The sequence below is a fragment of the Rhamphochromis sp. 'chilingali' genome (genome assembly GCF_963969265.1).
Source record: "Rhamphochromis sp. 'chilingali' genome assembly, chromosome: 15".
NCBI lineage: Eukaryota > Metazoa > Chordata > Actinopteri > Cichliformes > Cichlidae > Rhamphochromis > Rhamphochromis sp. 'chilingali'.
Genome location: NC_137942.1, coordinates 1188525 through 1204134, shown reverse-complemented (window position 1 = coordinate 1204134; position 15610 = coordinate 1188525). Strand labels below are relative to the sequence as shown.

General features: G+C 44.1%; 1 protein-coding gene across 1 annotated transcript; it reads right to left on the bottom strand.

Moving 5' to 3' along the window:
• Positions 1–7532: 7532 nt before the first annotated feature.
• Positions 7533–11278, bottom strand: LOC308411354 (GTPase IMAP family member 4-like; the record flags this gene model as incomplete). Its single annotated transcript, XM_080905238.1, has 2 exons — positions 7533–8347; positions 11212–11278. The coding sequence occupies 2 exons, from the start codon at positions 11276–11278 to the stop codon at positions 7533–7535; spliced, it is 882 nt and encodes a 293-aa protein (XP_080761364.1).
• Positions 11279–15610: the final 4332 nt, after the last annotated feature.

Sequence of the window (15610 nt, the reverse complement as noted above, 5' to 3'; positions counted from 1 at the left end):
CATTCACAGTGTTGACCCTTCTTCATGCTGAGTATCAGCACCTGGGCCCAAATAGCCGGAAGACTCCCCAAAGCTTAATCTGACTGAGAATCTGTGATGAGTCCTTAAAAAGCCCACAAACTGTGCTCATGTTGGAGCTCTGAGGTACAAACAGCTCTCGACCAATCCGGATCTGACCCAGAAGCTGCATGGAGAAGCTTCAACACTGAATCCAGACTGTTTGCACATATTTGATTGATCTGCCGAGAAAAGTCTTTGAAACTAAAATATTTCCGATTGTTTTCACTTCATCGTGAATGAATGAATTTAGATGCATTTTTATTTTTGTGCGTATATCGAATTATTAAGTTTCCATGTGTGCACTATTACATGCATATCGATGTCAGTGCAGCACGTGGCCTATGAAGGTCATTCGAAATGTCTCTTTGAGAAAACTGCTCATGAATTTGTGGTCAGCGGATGCATTTTGGGGTAAAGTGATTCCACAGTTAGACACAAGAGTGGGACTTTTCTCACATGCAAACCTTTTTGTAACAGATGAGCAGGAGCTTCCAGAGCTGAGGATCGTCCTGTTCGGGAGGACGACGGTTGGGAAAAGTACGCTAGGAGGCATCATCCTGGGGGACAGTGCTGCATTCACGTTGAGCGATCCTCATGGAGAGCGCACAAAGACCTGCCACGTGGAAAGAAAGACAGACTCTGACAGTCACAGCGTGGTTGTTGTGGACACTCCGGGTCTGTTTAAAATGGGATCAAGTGAAGAGGACGTGGTGAAAGAGATCAAGTGGGCCACTGAAAACGTTGAACCTGGTCCTCATGTGTTCCTGTTGGTGGAAAGGCTCAAAATCATCACATCTGAAGAGTTAAAAGCACTGCAGGTTTTTGAACGCACTTTTGGCAAACGTGCAGTGGCCTACGTTACGGTGGTGTTCACCCACAAAAACGATCCGGGAGGGAACGAAGCTGACATAAAAGAGGGCATGAAAGACAATGAGCACCTCAGGGAACTGATTGAACGGTGCCAGTGGAGATATTTTATTTTTAACATTGCTGACAGGAGCCCTGTTCAAGTCACCGAGCTGCTGGAGAAGATAACTCAGGAGAGACAAGATTACTCGGACTTCTTCTACACGCCTCAGATGCTCCAGGCGGCTGAAAAAGCTGCGAACGAGGAGCGAAGCAAAGACGACCGCAGGAGGAAAGCATCAGAAAACAGACTGGCTATTCTTGAGAAGAGCGGATTGTTGGGAATATTTCTCGGGAGTGTTGTTGGGTATTTTAGCTGTGGTGGTGAGCTGACACCTACATCAGGAGCTCTACTGGGAGCTTTACTGGGTATGATACTGATAATGGGAATGACATTTTCAGGGATCTGTGTATTCGAGAAATACCATAAAAAGTGACTTTTCACTCATCTGCAGGGAATCCTGAGCTGGAAACTTTCTAAAGTTACTTATAGCATCAACACAGTGTGACACACTGACACAGCATCTGTGAGAGAGGGCTGATGCTGCTCTATCTAAAGTCCTGTAAAGACATGGGCGCAGGCCAAAGGGAATATAAAAACCATCCACTGACAAGACACTGCCCCCTGTTGGTAAAACAAGCCACAACATGCTGCATGGCCAAAAGCAGCATCTCACAGAAGAACGCAAACAAGTCGACACATGTTAGTCTGTTAATCTACAGAACCAGTCAGACCTCTGAACAGCGGATCAGGACAAAGCTGCTCAAAGAAACAACCTGCATAGTTATACAAGCACAACATGCAGTGAAATGTGACCTGATGCGCTCCTGTGCAGAAACAGAGAACATTATAGTAAATACATGCAAAGAGGACATTATGTGCAGTAAGCGAGTGAATTATATACATCAAGTAAATTCAATAGAATAAAACAATCTGGAAATTTGCAGTTCGAAATTCGAGAATGTACATTGTGAGAGTGGGGTGTGAAAGTGAAGCCAGATCAGGATGTGATAACAATGAGTCCTGTCTCAGTCACTTATGGTTGATGGAGCTTGGGGGGGCAAAGATAGAAGCTCCTCTTGAGCCTCTCTGTTCTAGCCTGCATGGTGCCTGATTACAGAAGCTGGGACAGTTTATTGCTGGATGGGTCCTTCCATATCTGAGCAGCTCTGGTTCAGCATCTTCTGATTTAAATGTCGTGTAGAGGGAAAGCGTTCTGCCGTATGGAGCAGTCTACGAAGAGCTTTTTTATCCTTGACACAGCTGGTCTGTGTGAGGATGCTCTCCACAGCGCCTGTAAAGAAAGTCCTGAGGATCTCTGGAGAGACCCTGAGCTTCTTCAGTTGTCGTAGGTGGTACAGGCGCTGCCTGGCCTTTCTGGACTGCACCTGGATGTGGGCAGACCATGTCAGGTCTGAGCAGATGTGGACACCGAGATACTTGATGGATTAAAACAATGATCGGCACACAAACTGGTCACACGCTGCCTCCTTGTGGTAACAATTTTCATTACATGTCATTACAAACGTGCCTCTGGCCAAGTCTGTCCATTCATCCATTCATTCTCTTCTGCTTATCCAACAATCCTCACCTTAATTATATCTTCCTCTTAAATGTTGTATCCTTGTCTTATTTATACCCCTGCTAGCTTGCATTGTTTTTCTACATATACATAATATTTTTAACTTCTGTTGTTTTGTGTCACTGGGACCTAAATACTTCATCTGTTCCTGTTCTTATACCTCACGTGTTGGAACAGCAAAGCCCAAAGATCCAAGTTACCCAAAGAAGACAGGAAGAACTGACAGCACGATGCATACAAACCAGGACTATGAAGCCAGGTGTAGGAACCATTTTGTGATGTTACCTTATGTGTGAAACTTTTTGTGTTTTTACAGTATGGTGTGTTTATGTGACTGTATTTAAGGTAGACACACGTAGTTAATGTCAGGTGTTGTTGGTCGGACGGAGCAAACGGTTTGTGATTTATGTTACGTGATGTTGGATACTGTTGAACAACAAATACAGGAATGTATTAAAGATGTTATACAGACAGGATGAGTAGAGTTTCACTGATAACAGTGGCACCGCGTCACCCCAACCATCGAACACCTCCGTGGATTCAAGCGTCGGCTGAGCCTCTACACCAGGAATATGAACAGACAGAAACTGGGACAGCAAAACTAATGAACTCACAACACAAAACACTATAAAAAGTAATAAAATCAAAGACGGGAAAAACAAACAGCACAATAACGACTAACAAATAGAACTAGAAAGACCAAAAACTCAAAGTGCAGGCTCCAAAACCCAGGAGGAGCTGCCTGGATGTGTGCAGAAAGATTCGACCTCAGAACCAAAAGCACAAATCAAAGTACAGGTACGTGCACTCAGAGTGAGCTCAGCGTGTGCAGGGTATCGCTTTCTGTTGTCTGGATTCACTTATCCTAACCGGAGATCAGGACAACCAGTTATCAGATGGTAAAGTTTCACACGAGAGACCAATGACGCTGATGACTGTGCCGTCAGCAGAGCAGCTGATTGTTCACAGAAAGAATAAACAAAACATTAGAAAAACATGATGTCGTCACACAGTTTGGTCATAAAGACTGGAGAAGAGCGGCTGTGTTAATAAAGTTTAGCCTGTTTGAAACCTGGGAGGAGAGCCGAGGAGGAGATTATGGCGAAATCGTGCTTCGTAGCTACGGAGCACTCTGACATCACATGGCCTGCAGAAGCAAACACATGCAATGACGTGTGCATTTACAGTGACGCAGCAGCACTAACAGCGCCAAACAGACGGACGACCTGAACTCAAAGACAAAAGATGACAAACTGACCCAGGAACCATTATATGCATTTCACTCAGCACCAGTCCAGACCAGCTTCACCAGTAACAGCAACGTGTGCAAATAAAAGACAACAGCAGGTGAAAGTCTTTCACACACACAGGTTACAAAGAAGCCTTCGTTTCTTTCAAATATATGCAAACAATTGCAGAAATCATCATATGAACAACTATGTGATTAAATTCTCTGATGATAAAGCAGTTTTTTAACGTAAGATTCAGATGTTGCTACAAATCAGCAACATCTGAATCTGTTGTCTGGTGTCCCTCGCCTGAAGCTCTCTGTGAGAGCTGCTGTTACACTCGTTCCTGCACGCCTTCCTCTAAGTCTGCACAAACACCTTTTCTATTATTTTGAGTGCTCAGTATGCAATCAACTATTAAAGTGATCTAAAATCAGTGCAGTCCCCGTGCCATTTGCCAGAACAGCTTTTGTAAACCAAACTTTTCCAGCTCTCACACTCTGCTGAGGTGGTTTGGGCCTCTGACGGAGATGCCTCCTCGGCACCTCCGGAGTGTTCCAAGCATGTCCCAGTGGAAGGACTGGGCAGACCCAGGACACTCTGGACAGATTACATCTCCCAGCCAGCCTGCGAACGCTGTAGTGTTGCCCTGGATAAGCCTGAGGAGCTGGCTGGGGAGCGGGGAAAAATGGATGGGTGGAGTTTTCTAACCGTATATATATATATATATATCCTTTTATAGTTTAAGTAATGTAAAGCCAGTCTGGTGGCCTTATTGATGTAAAAATCAAAACTGAGATCACTGTCAAAATGATACCGAAGTTCCGACTCGCTCCCTGAGTTTCAGAGAAAAGGATGACAACTATGAACAAATCTGTTTCTGACATTTTGGAACAACAAAAATGTTCCCATGTTGTCTCTGCTCAGCTCTGAAAACAGACGCCAAGTAGTTCATCTCATCGATGCAGCTCAGCAGCATGACGTGCAGTACTCCCACGCAACATCGCGGTTCGCCTTTGGAGGTCACCACAGATTTATCAGTAAATTTATATTGTGTGAAATGTATTATTATGCTGCCTATGGCTATTTGAATGTTGTTAGAATTTAATCATTTTTGTGGTGCAATAAGCATCTTCTAGTCTAAAACATTAATAACAATATAAATACCATGTTATAGCTGAACAGCACAGCACTGATCCAGTCTATGCACCAAGGTATTCTCATTTATTCACACATTTAAGAGGCTTCACAGATGCCATATTACTCAGGTGATGACTCTTCACTGAATATCTAAGATTTGTCTCTAAAGTGTGTTTAAGAGTGTACGAAGGGTTTGTAACAGTGCAGAGAGGATTTTATGGCTTATAATGCATGAAAATACTAAAATAAACAATCATTTTGATCATCACGTCAACAGTTTCGAACGCAGCAGTGAGATCAACAAGAACTGAAACTGAAACTGTCTGTGAGTCACTGCTGATCCTCAGAGCTCTCTCTGTGCTGTGATTGGTTCTTATCGTAAAGTCTACAAGTTAAAAATATTCATTCAGTTGTTTATAAACATTTTTTCAAATATGTTGATGAGGGATGAAAGAAAAAAGGTCCATAATTATCAATTATCAGTGTGGTTCTTTTACTGAGTGGTAGCAGCAGCACATTCAAGAGAAACATGGAAAGTTCTAGACTGTAGAGAGCCCCTATCCCCCCCACCCACACCTCCAAACCAGATCCTAGAACCAGGTTGAGGTGCTTCCATAGCAGCACTCTGAGCTGTGAACGATACAGGTCAGCCCGTCCAATCTCCCAGAGGAGGACATCTGAGAGCGTTCTCCTGTGGAGAGCTCCTGGAGCTCAGAGACTATCAGGACACAAAGAGAAGAAGACGTCTGTCTTTCAGCAGGTTATCAAGAACCTACTTCTGTTTTATTACATGCACGAGGTTATACAAAGGCCACAAGTGAAACAAGTCCGACATGTACAGGAGAATGACCTTTGACCTCTGATCTCGGTCCATCTATGAGACGGACATGTTCCTCTGCTAACACAGGGAGACGTCTGCAGACACGTCCCACTGTCTGTCTGCATGTTCACATGTGTTTGCTGCTCAAAGGCACAAGGTCAGGACTTCCTGCACAACAAGTTCAGGCACAAAATCCAAAGCAGAGCTGGTACTTAATACAACACACAATAACAATAACAGTCAGACATCATTTAGACTGTTTACCAAACTCCTCAGCACGAGCCTGTGGGTTCACATCAGGACAGATGTGACTGTGTTATATGTGCTCATGCTCTGGACTACAGAACATGCTCTAACATATACTGATACAAGAGTACAAATACTGGATTACATGTGTATGTGAGTAGAAATGCTGTCTTACATGCATTAGAATACAGGTAATGGATTATGTTTATATATATGTTTACAACACCAAACTTTTTTACAGCATGTGAAAGTTGAAGCACCTTTCTCCAGCCACCTAATCGATCTCATCCAGAGATGAAAACTCTTCAGCGTGTTCTGGGTCTGCTCACCTCACCCAGGGGGCGTCCAGTCTTCCTGTATTCTGTATGTAGCTTTGATTAACGAACAAGCTCTGTTTTCCAGTTCCCAGTCTTAGATCCCAGGGAGGTTGAGGTGTGCGATCTCCCTGTGGTTGCAGCACCCCAGCCTGCCAGCCCAGAGACACCCCCTCAGATCTCCATGGGCGAAGGCGTATCAACCAAGAGTCCTATAACATCCAGAGCCATTAGGAGCTGAGTCTTGGTCACCTCAGTGGAGATGTTTGACTATCTCAGTGACCAGCGAGGGGCGAGTTATCCCCCTTATCCCCAGACTGGGGATACTACGGAGGTCCTCAAAGCATTCCTTCACCTGCCCGACTTTACCCTCAGTTGAGGTTAACACCATCCTATCCTGCTATACACTGTGCGAGCAGAGCACTGCTTTCCCCTTTTTAGTTGGCTGACGGTTTGCTATAAATGCTTCAAGACACGCAAAGAAAGTCGAAAGTCTTGTTCTGTGGCCCAACTGAAATCTTCCAGCATCCAGTTTTTGGTTCAGCCACTGACCGAGCCTTGTTCTGCTTGTTCTGCCAGTATGTGCAGCTGCCTCCAAGTCCCCAAGCCCAACAGGATCCTTCAGCTTGATGGCTCCCTTCACCTTCGGTGCACACCATCTGGTTTGGGGATTAACACTACAATAGGCACCAACCATCCGCTCGGACTCCCAGCCTCCCTCAGTATGCCGTCAAAGTTCTGCCAGAGTTGGGATCAGGAAACAGTCCTGTAAAAGGGCTTTGATTCACGTCCACCTCTTTTTATCCTATTTTAACTGCTTCAGACTCCCAAAAGGAAAGACTGTGAAAGCCAAAATTTGAGAAATATTATTTGAAGCATCTTGTTGCTTATTTATTGACGTGTGTCTCAAGCAAACCCAGGCTGAACCCTGAACCCTCTCCCTGCACGTACACTGAAGCAACAGCAGTAACTAGAAAATATTTAGTTGTTTATGCTGCAAATCGCTGGTTCTGTCTTATGAACTGTTCCTGGAATAGAACATTTAACTGCGTTTAACTCGTTTTGAAAAGCTCAACCAGTCAGCAGCCGACTGAACAAATAACTTTTAGAATAAAGAACTTTACTCAAAAATAAAGTAAAATACCTAAACATACATCTTTATGGTTTCTAGACTAGATTTGGTCTGATCAGCGTAAGCAACAAAATCACTGACGCTGTCTGAAATCTATCTGCATCATGCCTGAATTTTAATTTTAGCAAGTACGCCTAAAAACGCTATTCCCACGAACAGCATCATACCAACTACAGCTCCAACCCCAGCTCCTGTTGTAGGCGTCAGCTCGCCACCACAAATAAAATACCCTGCTGCACAGCCGACAGCCATTCCAATCAAACCACACCGGTCATAAAAAGAGCGCCACTCTTCTTCTGGCTTTGGTTTTGTTTCCTTTCGTGTTTTCAGAGCTTCCTCAGCCTCCTGGAGCATCTTAGACGTGTAGAAAGGTTGACATTTTTCTCCCGTCATCTTGTTTATAATCCCCAGCAGCTCGTCGAGTTGAGACCCTTGTTGTTCGTCTCTAATGTTAAAAACAAAGTATCTTTGCTGGAACTGATCGGTTAATCTTCTGAGGGATTTCAGTGTTTCCTGCTTGAAAGCGGCGTCGATTTCCTTCCTTTTAGTGGTGAACACCACTATAGTGTAGTCCACTGCCTGTTTACCAAATGTGTCCTGAAAAGTCTTCAGTGCATCTAATTTCTCTTGTGAGATCTCTTTAAACCTCTCCACGAACAGGAAGACATGAGGACCAGGTTCAGCATGTTTGATGGACCGCTTGATCTCTTCCACCACTTCCTCTCCATCATCAGCTACTTTAAACAGACCTGGAGTGTCAACAACAACCACGTCTCGACCCGTGATGGTCTTTCTTTCCTTATGGCACTTCTTTGAGTCCTTATTAGAAGTGAATATTTCTCTGTTGCCCAGGATGATGCCTCCTAGAGTACTTTTACCCTGTCCACTCTGTCCATACAGGACGATCCTCAGCTCACCTGTTGGAAGAACGTCAGTGAGAATTATGATCACTCACTTCAAATACAGTTATTACTTCAAATTCATCGATCTATCAGTCTCAACCCTGATGTGGGTCACTTCTCATCTTTTGAACCCAAAATGTTTAATCGAAAAGCTGTTAAACCCTTTAAAGCAGATATGCTGCATTTGGTCAGACGTGGATATTGTTTGACATTAAAAATGTTGCTTTTAAGTAATTTTTCTAAAAACTAAACACGTAAAAAAAACTGTTAAAAGTCATTCAGCCTCCGGTTTTGGTTCTGCGCTTGAGCCCAATCCCTATTCTCGGGCCATTGAGCCATGCCAATAAATCCTCATCTGAACTTAATCCCTCCACTAGAGGGCAGTACAACCACCTGCTCTAATTAAATGGGTTGCAAACTGCCAGTAAAACAGAAGAAGATGAAAGAGAAATGAAATAATAGTCATGCTGTGAGAGAGCGCAGCACGTAATGGCAATAGATAAATATTTGAAAAGAAAAAGTCAGTTTGAGAAAACTCTGATCCAGATGATCCAGAGTTTTTTTGGTGGTGTGATTTCTCTGAAGTGAAATATAGATTGGTAAACACCGGTCTTAGGATTGTTGCCATTCCTCCTCCTCATCCTGTGATTGGAAGAGTCTGATAGTTGACTCAGGGGTGTCAAAAGTGCAGGAGGGACTGATGAAGAGGCCAAGCTGCTAGCAAGTCGGCTACAAGATAAACTACCATAGTGAATCCCTAAAACAGAGCGAATCAACAGAGACTGTGCTTTGGAAAAAAGTATGTGATGATTACACTATGAAATAAGAAGTTATCAGTACGTTTTTCATTGAAATGGCTACAAAAACACCACTGTGTGCTGTAACAGGAAGTGACCCACTACCACAGAAAGAGCCAACACCATTTAGAAGAGAGAGGCCTGATGCAATAATCCATATTTCACTGTTTTATCACTTGGTGCAGGACGTTATATTTTTCTTTCTTTGTGATTTTTTTGGTATTTTTTAATGTTTTTGCAGTTTTTTGGTTTCGTTTTTTTTTAGGTGTGCGAGCTGACACAGTCCTGCAGAGCTGCGGTCCTGCTGCTTTTTAATGCATCCCTACTCCAACACAGCTGAATCAAATGGTTGGATTACCTCTTGTTTGGCAAAGACCTGGCAACAAGCTATTCATTTGATTCAGGTGTGTCAGAACAAGAATGTGTCTAAAAGCTGCAGGACGGTACCTCTGCAGGACTCGAGTTGGACACCCCTGCCCTGAGGGGACGGGGTTTGGGGGTAACAGGAGGAGAGAAGCTGCAGAGAGGCGACTGCAACTCTGCTTCCTGGTCCCAACTCTGGAGATTCATGGTTTTGGGCAGCTTAATACATTTCAGCAGATTTCTAGAAATGAGAGCTGCTACAAATCACAGGGCTGAACACACAATACACGGTTCAGTTTACTTCTCTTAACTGGCTGGTTTATTTGTAACTGAGAATAGAAACTCCAGAGTCGATTCCACAGAATTCTACCTTCTTAACTTCTTGTCTACATCTGCTTGTAAAGGTTGGTGCAGCTCTGTTTAAAGGTCTCACTTGGAGAGATGAACTCTTTTTATTTTGTTGCTATATATAGTTTGACATTTTGAATTTAGGGCACTGAAGCATCGTTTTGACATCACAGAAATATAAATTAACTGACAGATTTTGTACCTCAGCAAGATACTGAGAAGCTGATTTCGTTTCTTGTAGAAATAATTCTGCAGTGCTGTTTGTATTGGTCCCAAACACTATCAGAGTTATGGTTAGTTAAGCATGCTGACAGAGTTTGAAGAGAGCCGGTCGAGTCCTCATATGGATCGATGTGAACTTGTGTTAAATGTAATGTTATCATCAGAATACATGTTGAATTTAAAGGAATTGTTCATGAATCATTAAATGGCTTCTGTCCAAATATATATGAGATCATTAATGGTAACACACAGATCTGAAACTAAACAGGCTGATGAGGCATTCAGTCACCGTGCTGTCCATGCAGCCATATCGGCCTCAAGGCTGAACAAAACAAATTCACCCTGATAACGACGGTGTTTAGTCTGTTCCTCCCCGACGCAAGGCCACCTGGGTCGGCTGGAGGACTGTTTACTTAGCCCGGCAGGGCGAAGGACACGGTCTCAGCTAAACTCAGGACACACACACTGATACACACTCATCCTCCCGTTCCAAACGCCTTCGATGCTTGTCTCCTCCCGGGCAGATGGCGGTCGGCTGGACCAGCGCAGACATGCTGCAGGACCGGACGCGCCGTCTACACCGGCTCTCACCTTTACCCGCCCCTGTTGCTGTCTTGTGTCTCTGGGGTGCATCGACAGTCATGTGCTTTTTGAGCTGGGGTGTTTTTTCTGTTCTCCCACTAGGAGCTCAGTCTGAGTGGAGTGTTTTTCTCCTCCTCTCACCTCATGTTATGTATTTTCGTTGTTTTTTCCTGTCAGCCTACCTCTCTGACGTCTCCCAGTCTGATGTTTGTGTAAAGTTTGTTCAGAGGGTTCCTTTGTAAGTGTGCATGCACCATTAGCGTGCTGCCTGCTGTAACCCATAATTTCCTTCAGGATTAATAAAGCGATTCTGATTCTAAATAAACTTCCCTCGTCTACAGCAGCTCACTCAGTCACTGCATTCGTCTCCAGTGAAAACGTCTCTAAATGCTGCTCGGTACTAATCAGGCTTCAAACCGAACATAAAGGAACAATCTAACATCTCTGAACCAAACATCTGTCCAGATGAGCTGCTGCTGGTTTGTTTCAGGAATTAATTACTATCCCAAATATCAAACTAAACTCCACCCAGTGATCCTCCACCCTGAGTAGGATAACTTCACTTACCCATGTTTTCTGGATTTTCATCATAAATAGGAATCCTGGAGCACGTCGATAGCTTAGTATAGCTCATGTTGGCGTTTCTGTCTCACCTCTACATCACAATCAGTTATTTGTTTCCTCCTCACAACACTTCACCAGTCTGAGGGGTGAAAAAAAGTGCGTCAAGTAAAGTGTATTTCCACACGTCTGGTTCCTCACCCCTAACCTCACAGTTACATCCCTGCATGAAGACATCGTAGTAACACACCATGTGTTAATAGTTTCATCAGCTAAAGTGTCCTGTGAGTGCAGAAAGTCGGCTAAACACAGTTTTTACATTCTGGAACATGTTTTGCTCTCTTTCTAAGCCACAGTGTCCAACTCCAGGCCTCGAGGGCCGGCGTCCTGCAGGCTTTAGATGTGTCCTGCTCCAACGCAGCTGATTCACATGGCTAAATGACCTCCTCAGCATATCTTGAAGTTCTCCAGAAGCCTGGTAATGAACTGATCATGTGATTCAGGTGTGTTGGCCTGGGGTGAGATCTAAACCCTGCAGGACACCGGCCCTCGAGGCCTGGAGTTTGACACCCGTGTTCTAAGCTCTTCGGGCTGTATCATCACAGAATTTGATCACATAAATTCTCTGACCTGAACAACTGCAGTAAAGATGACACCACGTGTAACACGTGCTTTCTACCATGGCGTCCCCTCTCCACTTTGCATTTTGTTGTTGTTTCTGTGTGGCCTGCAAAATGTGAAGTCTCTGCTGGTGTACGATTGGCAAACAGTTCTGGAGCTTCATCTGTCTGCTGTCAAACTAGTACAGTTCCACCATGAGGGGCCAGATTGTTCCATCCCATTCTTGGATTGTCACAGCCCTGGGTCGGTGACTCAATGTTTTCTGTATTATTATTTTAATTTGTTATCTCTAGTGTGTAAAATAAGTTTAGTTCAGTGCCTCTGAGTTTTGTCTATGGATTTCCTGTTTTACTTTGAAGGTCTGTGCCTTGTGTTTCCTGACCTGCTCCTCGTTCCCCTGTGTTCCTGTCTGTATTTATACTGTGTGTCCTTCAGTGGTCGTTGTCATGTCGTACCACCATTTCTGCCGGTGTGCTCCGTTCCTTTGTTATTTCAGTTTTGTATTTTGGCCAGCAATAAAGCTGAGGGTTTTTTAGGTTCACTTTTGCCTCCAAGAGTCCTGCACTTGGGTCCTTTTCCTGCCTGCCTGCACACAGACTATGACAGGGATACTGGTTTTCATCTACCAACCTCCAGGATCACCTCCCTGGATGAAGTGTGACAGACAGCAGCTCTGACTGTGAAGTCATAGCTATCCTGGCCCAAAAGAAATCCTTGCTAGTTGGATCCGGTGAACTCCTGGCTGGATACCTGTCTTTGACTGGTAGCCAGCGATTCTACCTCCACGCTCCTACCCACTACACCTGCGCTGGTGAGGAGCACATCTCCAGAACTTGTGGCATCGGGTGTGCATTCCCCTCACCTCTGCTGTTTTGGATGTATTTGCCCTCTGGATGGGTCTGGTGAATGCCAGATCAATCATATCAATCATTACTGAATCCTGGATGTCTCCTGGTGAGTCCAGAACCTTCTGAGAACTGTGACCATGTGACTCTTTGTTTTTAAAATCCCCATGGGATTAGCGACTGTGTTCAAGTGACTTCTTGAGTGATCTCTAGGGGGAAATTGTGCTAAGATGTGACAAAGTTTTAATTGTCGGGAACTTTAATATCCACATTTGTTGTCCTAAGAAGCCTCTGGTGAAGGACTCTTTAGATTTAGTGGACTCTTTTAATCTATTTCAATCAGTAGATAGTTCTTCTGAGGAACATGTGCACACTTTGGATCTTGTTGTATCCGTCATCAACTTGGAAATTGGTGATGCAGTGTTTTCTGACCTGTTTTAACTGACTTTGTTACTAAACTGTGCGTTCCTGCAAGGCGCTGCCGTGCGATGGATGGATGGGTGGGTTGTCCATTTCTTGATGAAAACATGTAAACTGTTCTGTTTTGTCAAACTTCTCTATGATGCCTTCTTTATCTAAACTACCCAACTAAAGTCCTTCCTGGATGAACATGCAATTCTGGAAATGTTCCAGTCTGGGTTTAATGTTCGATTGTGGAGCAGCAGCGGCTCTACTCTGAGCCCCTCCCGGATGGCCGAACTTCTCACCCTATCTCTAAGGGAGAGGCCAGCCACCCTTCGGAGGAAGCTCATTTCTGCCGCTTGTATCCGAGATCTCGTTCTTTCGGTCACTACCCACAGCTCGTGGCCATAGGTGAGGGTAGGTCGACCAGTAAATTGAGAGCTTCGCTTTTATACTCAGCTCTCTCTTCACTACAACAGACCGGTAATCACTGCAGCCGCTGCACCAATCCGTCTGTCGATCTCCTGCTGCCTTCTCCCATCATTCGTGAACAAGACCCCGAGATACTTGAACTCTGTCACTTGGGGCAGGAACTCATCCCTGACCCGGAGTGGGCACTCCACCCTTTTCCGGCTGAAAACCATGGCCTCAGATTTGGAGGTGCTGATCTTTATTCCCACTGCTTCATACTCTGCTGCGAACCGTTCCAAGGCGCGCTGGAGGCCTTCACCTGATGAAGCCAACAGGACCACATCATCCGCAGAAAGCAGAGATGAGATCCTGAGACCACCCAGGTGAAAGCCCTCCGCCACTTGGCTACGCCTACAAATTCTGTCCATAAAAATTACAAACAGAATCGGTGACAAAGGGCAGCATGGGGGATCCCATCACCCACTAGGAAGGAGGAGTGTGAGTTCCCTGTAGTTGGAACACACCCTGTCTGGTCCAGGAGTTCTGCCCCTGATCTCTACGCAACATTGTCGATTCAGTTCAGTTAAATTCAAATCAAGTTTAATGAACTGAAGTGAATTTAATCAAATTACAATTGAAAGAACCGTGTAGCTGCTGTTTCTGTTTCCACTGCTAGTTTTGCAACCATGAGGTTTTAGTGTGACAATCCAATGTTCACACAGTAGCTTCTCTAATATGGTAAAATGATAAAACAACAACCTCAAAATACTCAAGCATAGAATCAATTCATCCATGAACCAAGAAATATCTGATTAGAAACCAAGTTTCTAAGACATTTAGGGTCACGTGCAATGACCTCAGTTCTGTCTGAATTCAGAACTAGGAAATTACAGGTCATCCAGGTCTTTATATCTTTAAGACTTTCACACACCTTAAGTAATTGATATGTGCTATCTTCATGGACAGATAGAGCTGGGTGTCATCTGCATAGCAGTGAAAATGTATGCTATGTCTTCTAATGATACTGCCTAAGGCAGGGGTGGTAACCCCAAGGCCTCTAGGGCAGGTTTTGGATCTCACCCTGGGTCAACACACATGAATCAAATGATTAGTTCATTACCAGGCCTCTGCAGAACTGAGGAGGTAATTTGGATTTGGATTCGCAACTTTTCTTTTCTTTTCTAGGCTGAATGAACAAAATCTAAATTAGTGAGATGCCATTTCTGTCCACCTTACAAGTTATCTGTTTTAAAACATGTGTTTGAAAAAGGCCTGTGTGGGAGAGGTTTACACAAATGTCCCTTTATGAAAACTAACCACAGATTTCAGCTTCATCAAATATGCAGAAGTCCCAAAAGAGAACTAAACAAACTCTGCTGGGTTGTGGTGACAACTGATGTAAATTCAAACAATGTTCCATTTTCATACAAAGTTCTTTCTGTTGACTTTAATTTATCAATAAAATCTGTTTTCTGTTGCTTTTATAGAGCAGCAGGTAATAGGAAGAGTTTGATGCTCTATAAAAAAGCTCTCCATAAAACTAGAACATCTTATTATAAATCACTGATCACAAAAAAATAATTATCCCAGGTTTCTCTTCAGCTCTGTAGCCAGGCCGACAAAGAGCCAGAGCTCTGTGGAGTTAAGCATGACTTCATGAACTTCTTCACAAATAAAATCTGAACCACTCGAGGACATTCCCCAAAGCCTCCACTGGCTTTCCTTCTTCCTATACTGGTTTTAAGGTGGTTTTAAGGCAGCGACCATTCCTGTGCTCACACTGGTACAGTAGAACCAGGAGTCCATCACAAATGGTTCAAATGACAGTAAATGTTTTGGCCAGCAGGGGGCGATGTGTGCACATCTCCAGAACAAACACCTTTTTTATTTGGAAGCAGTTGAAAGCTTCAAGGCTTCATCTGGACATCGCTGTTCCCCATCTCAGCGCTTTCTTTCTTTGGGATCCAACACGTGTTGATCACAATGATTGATAATCTGGTATAACAAGTAGTCTTGTTCAGAACGCTGCATTGTCTGTGTCGCTAAAAGTGGCCAGCAGGTGCCGCTGTGGAGCTCGCTGTGTCAGAGTGGAAACCACATCTGTATGATACAGAGGCCAACTCAAA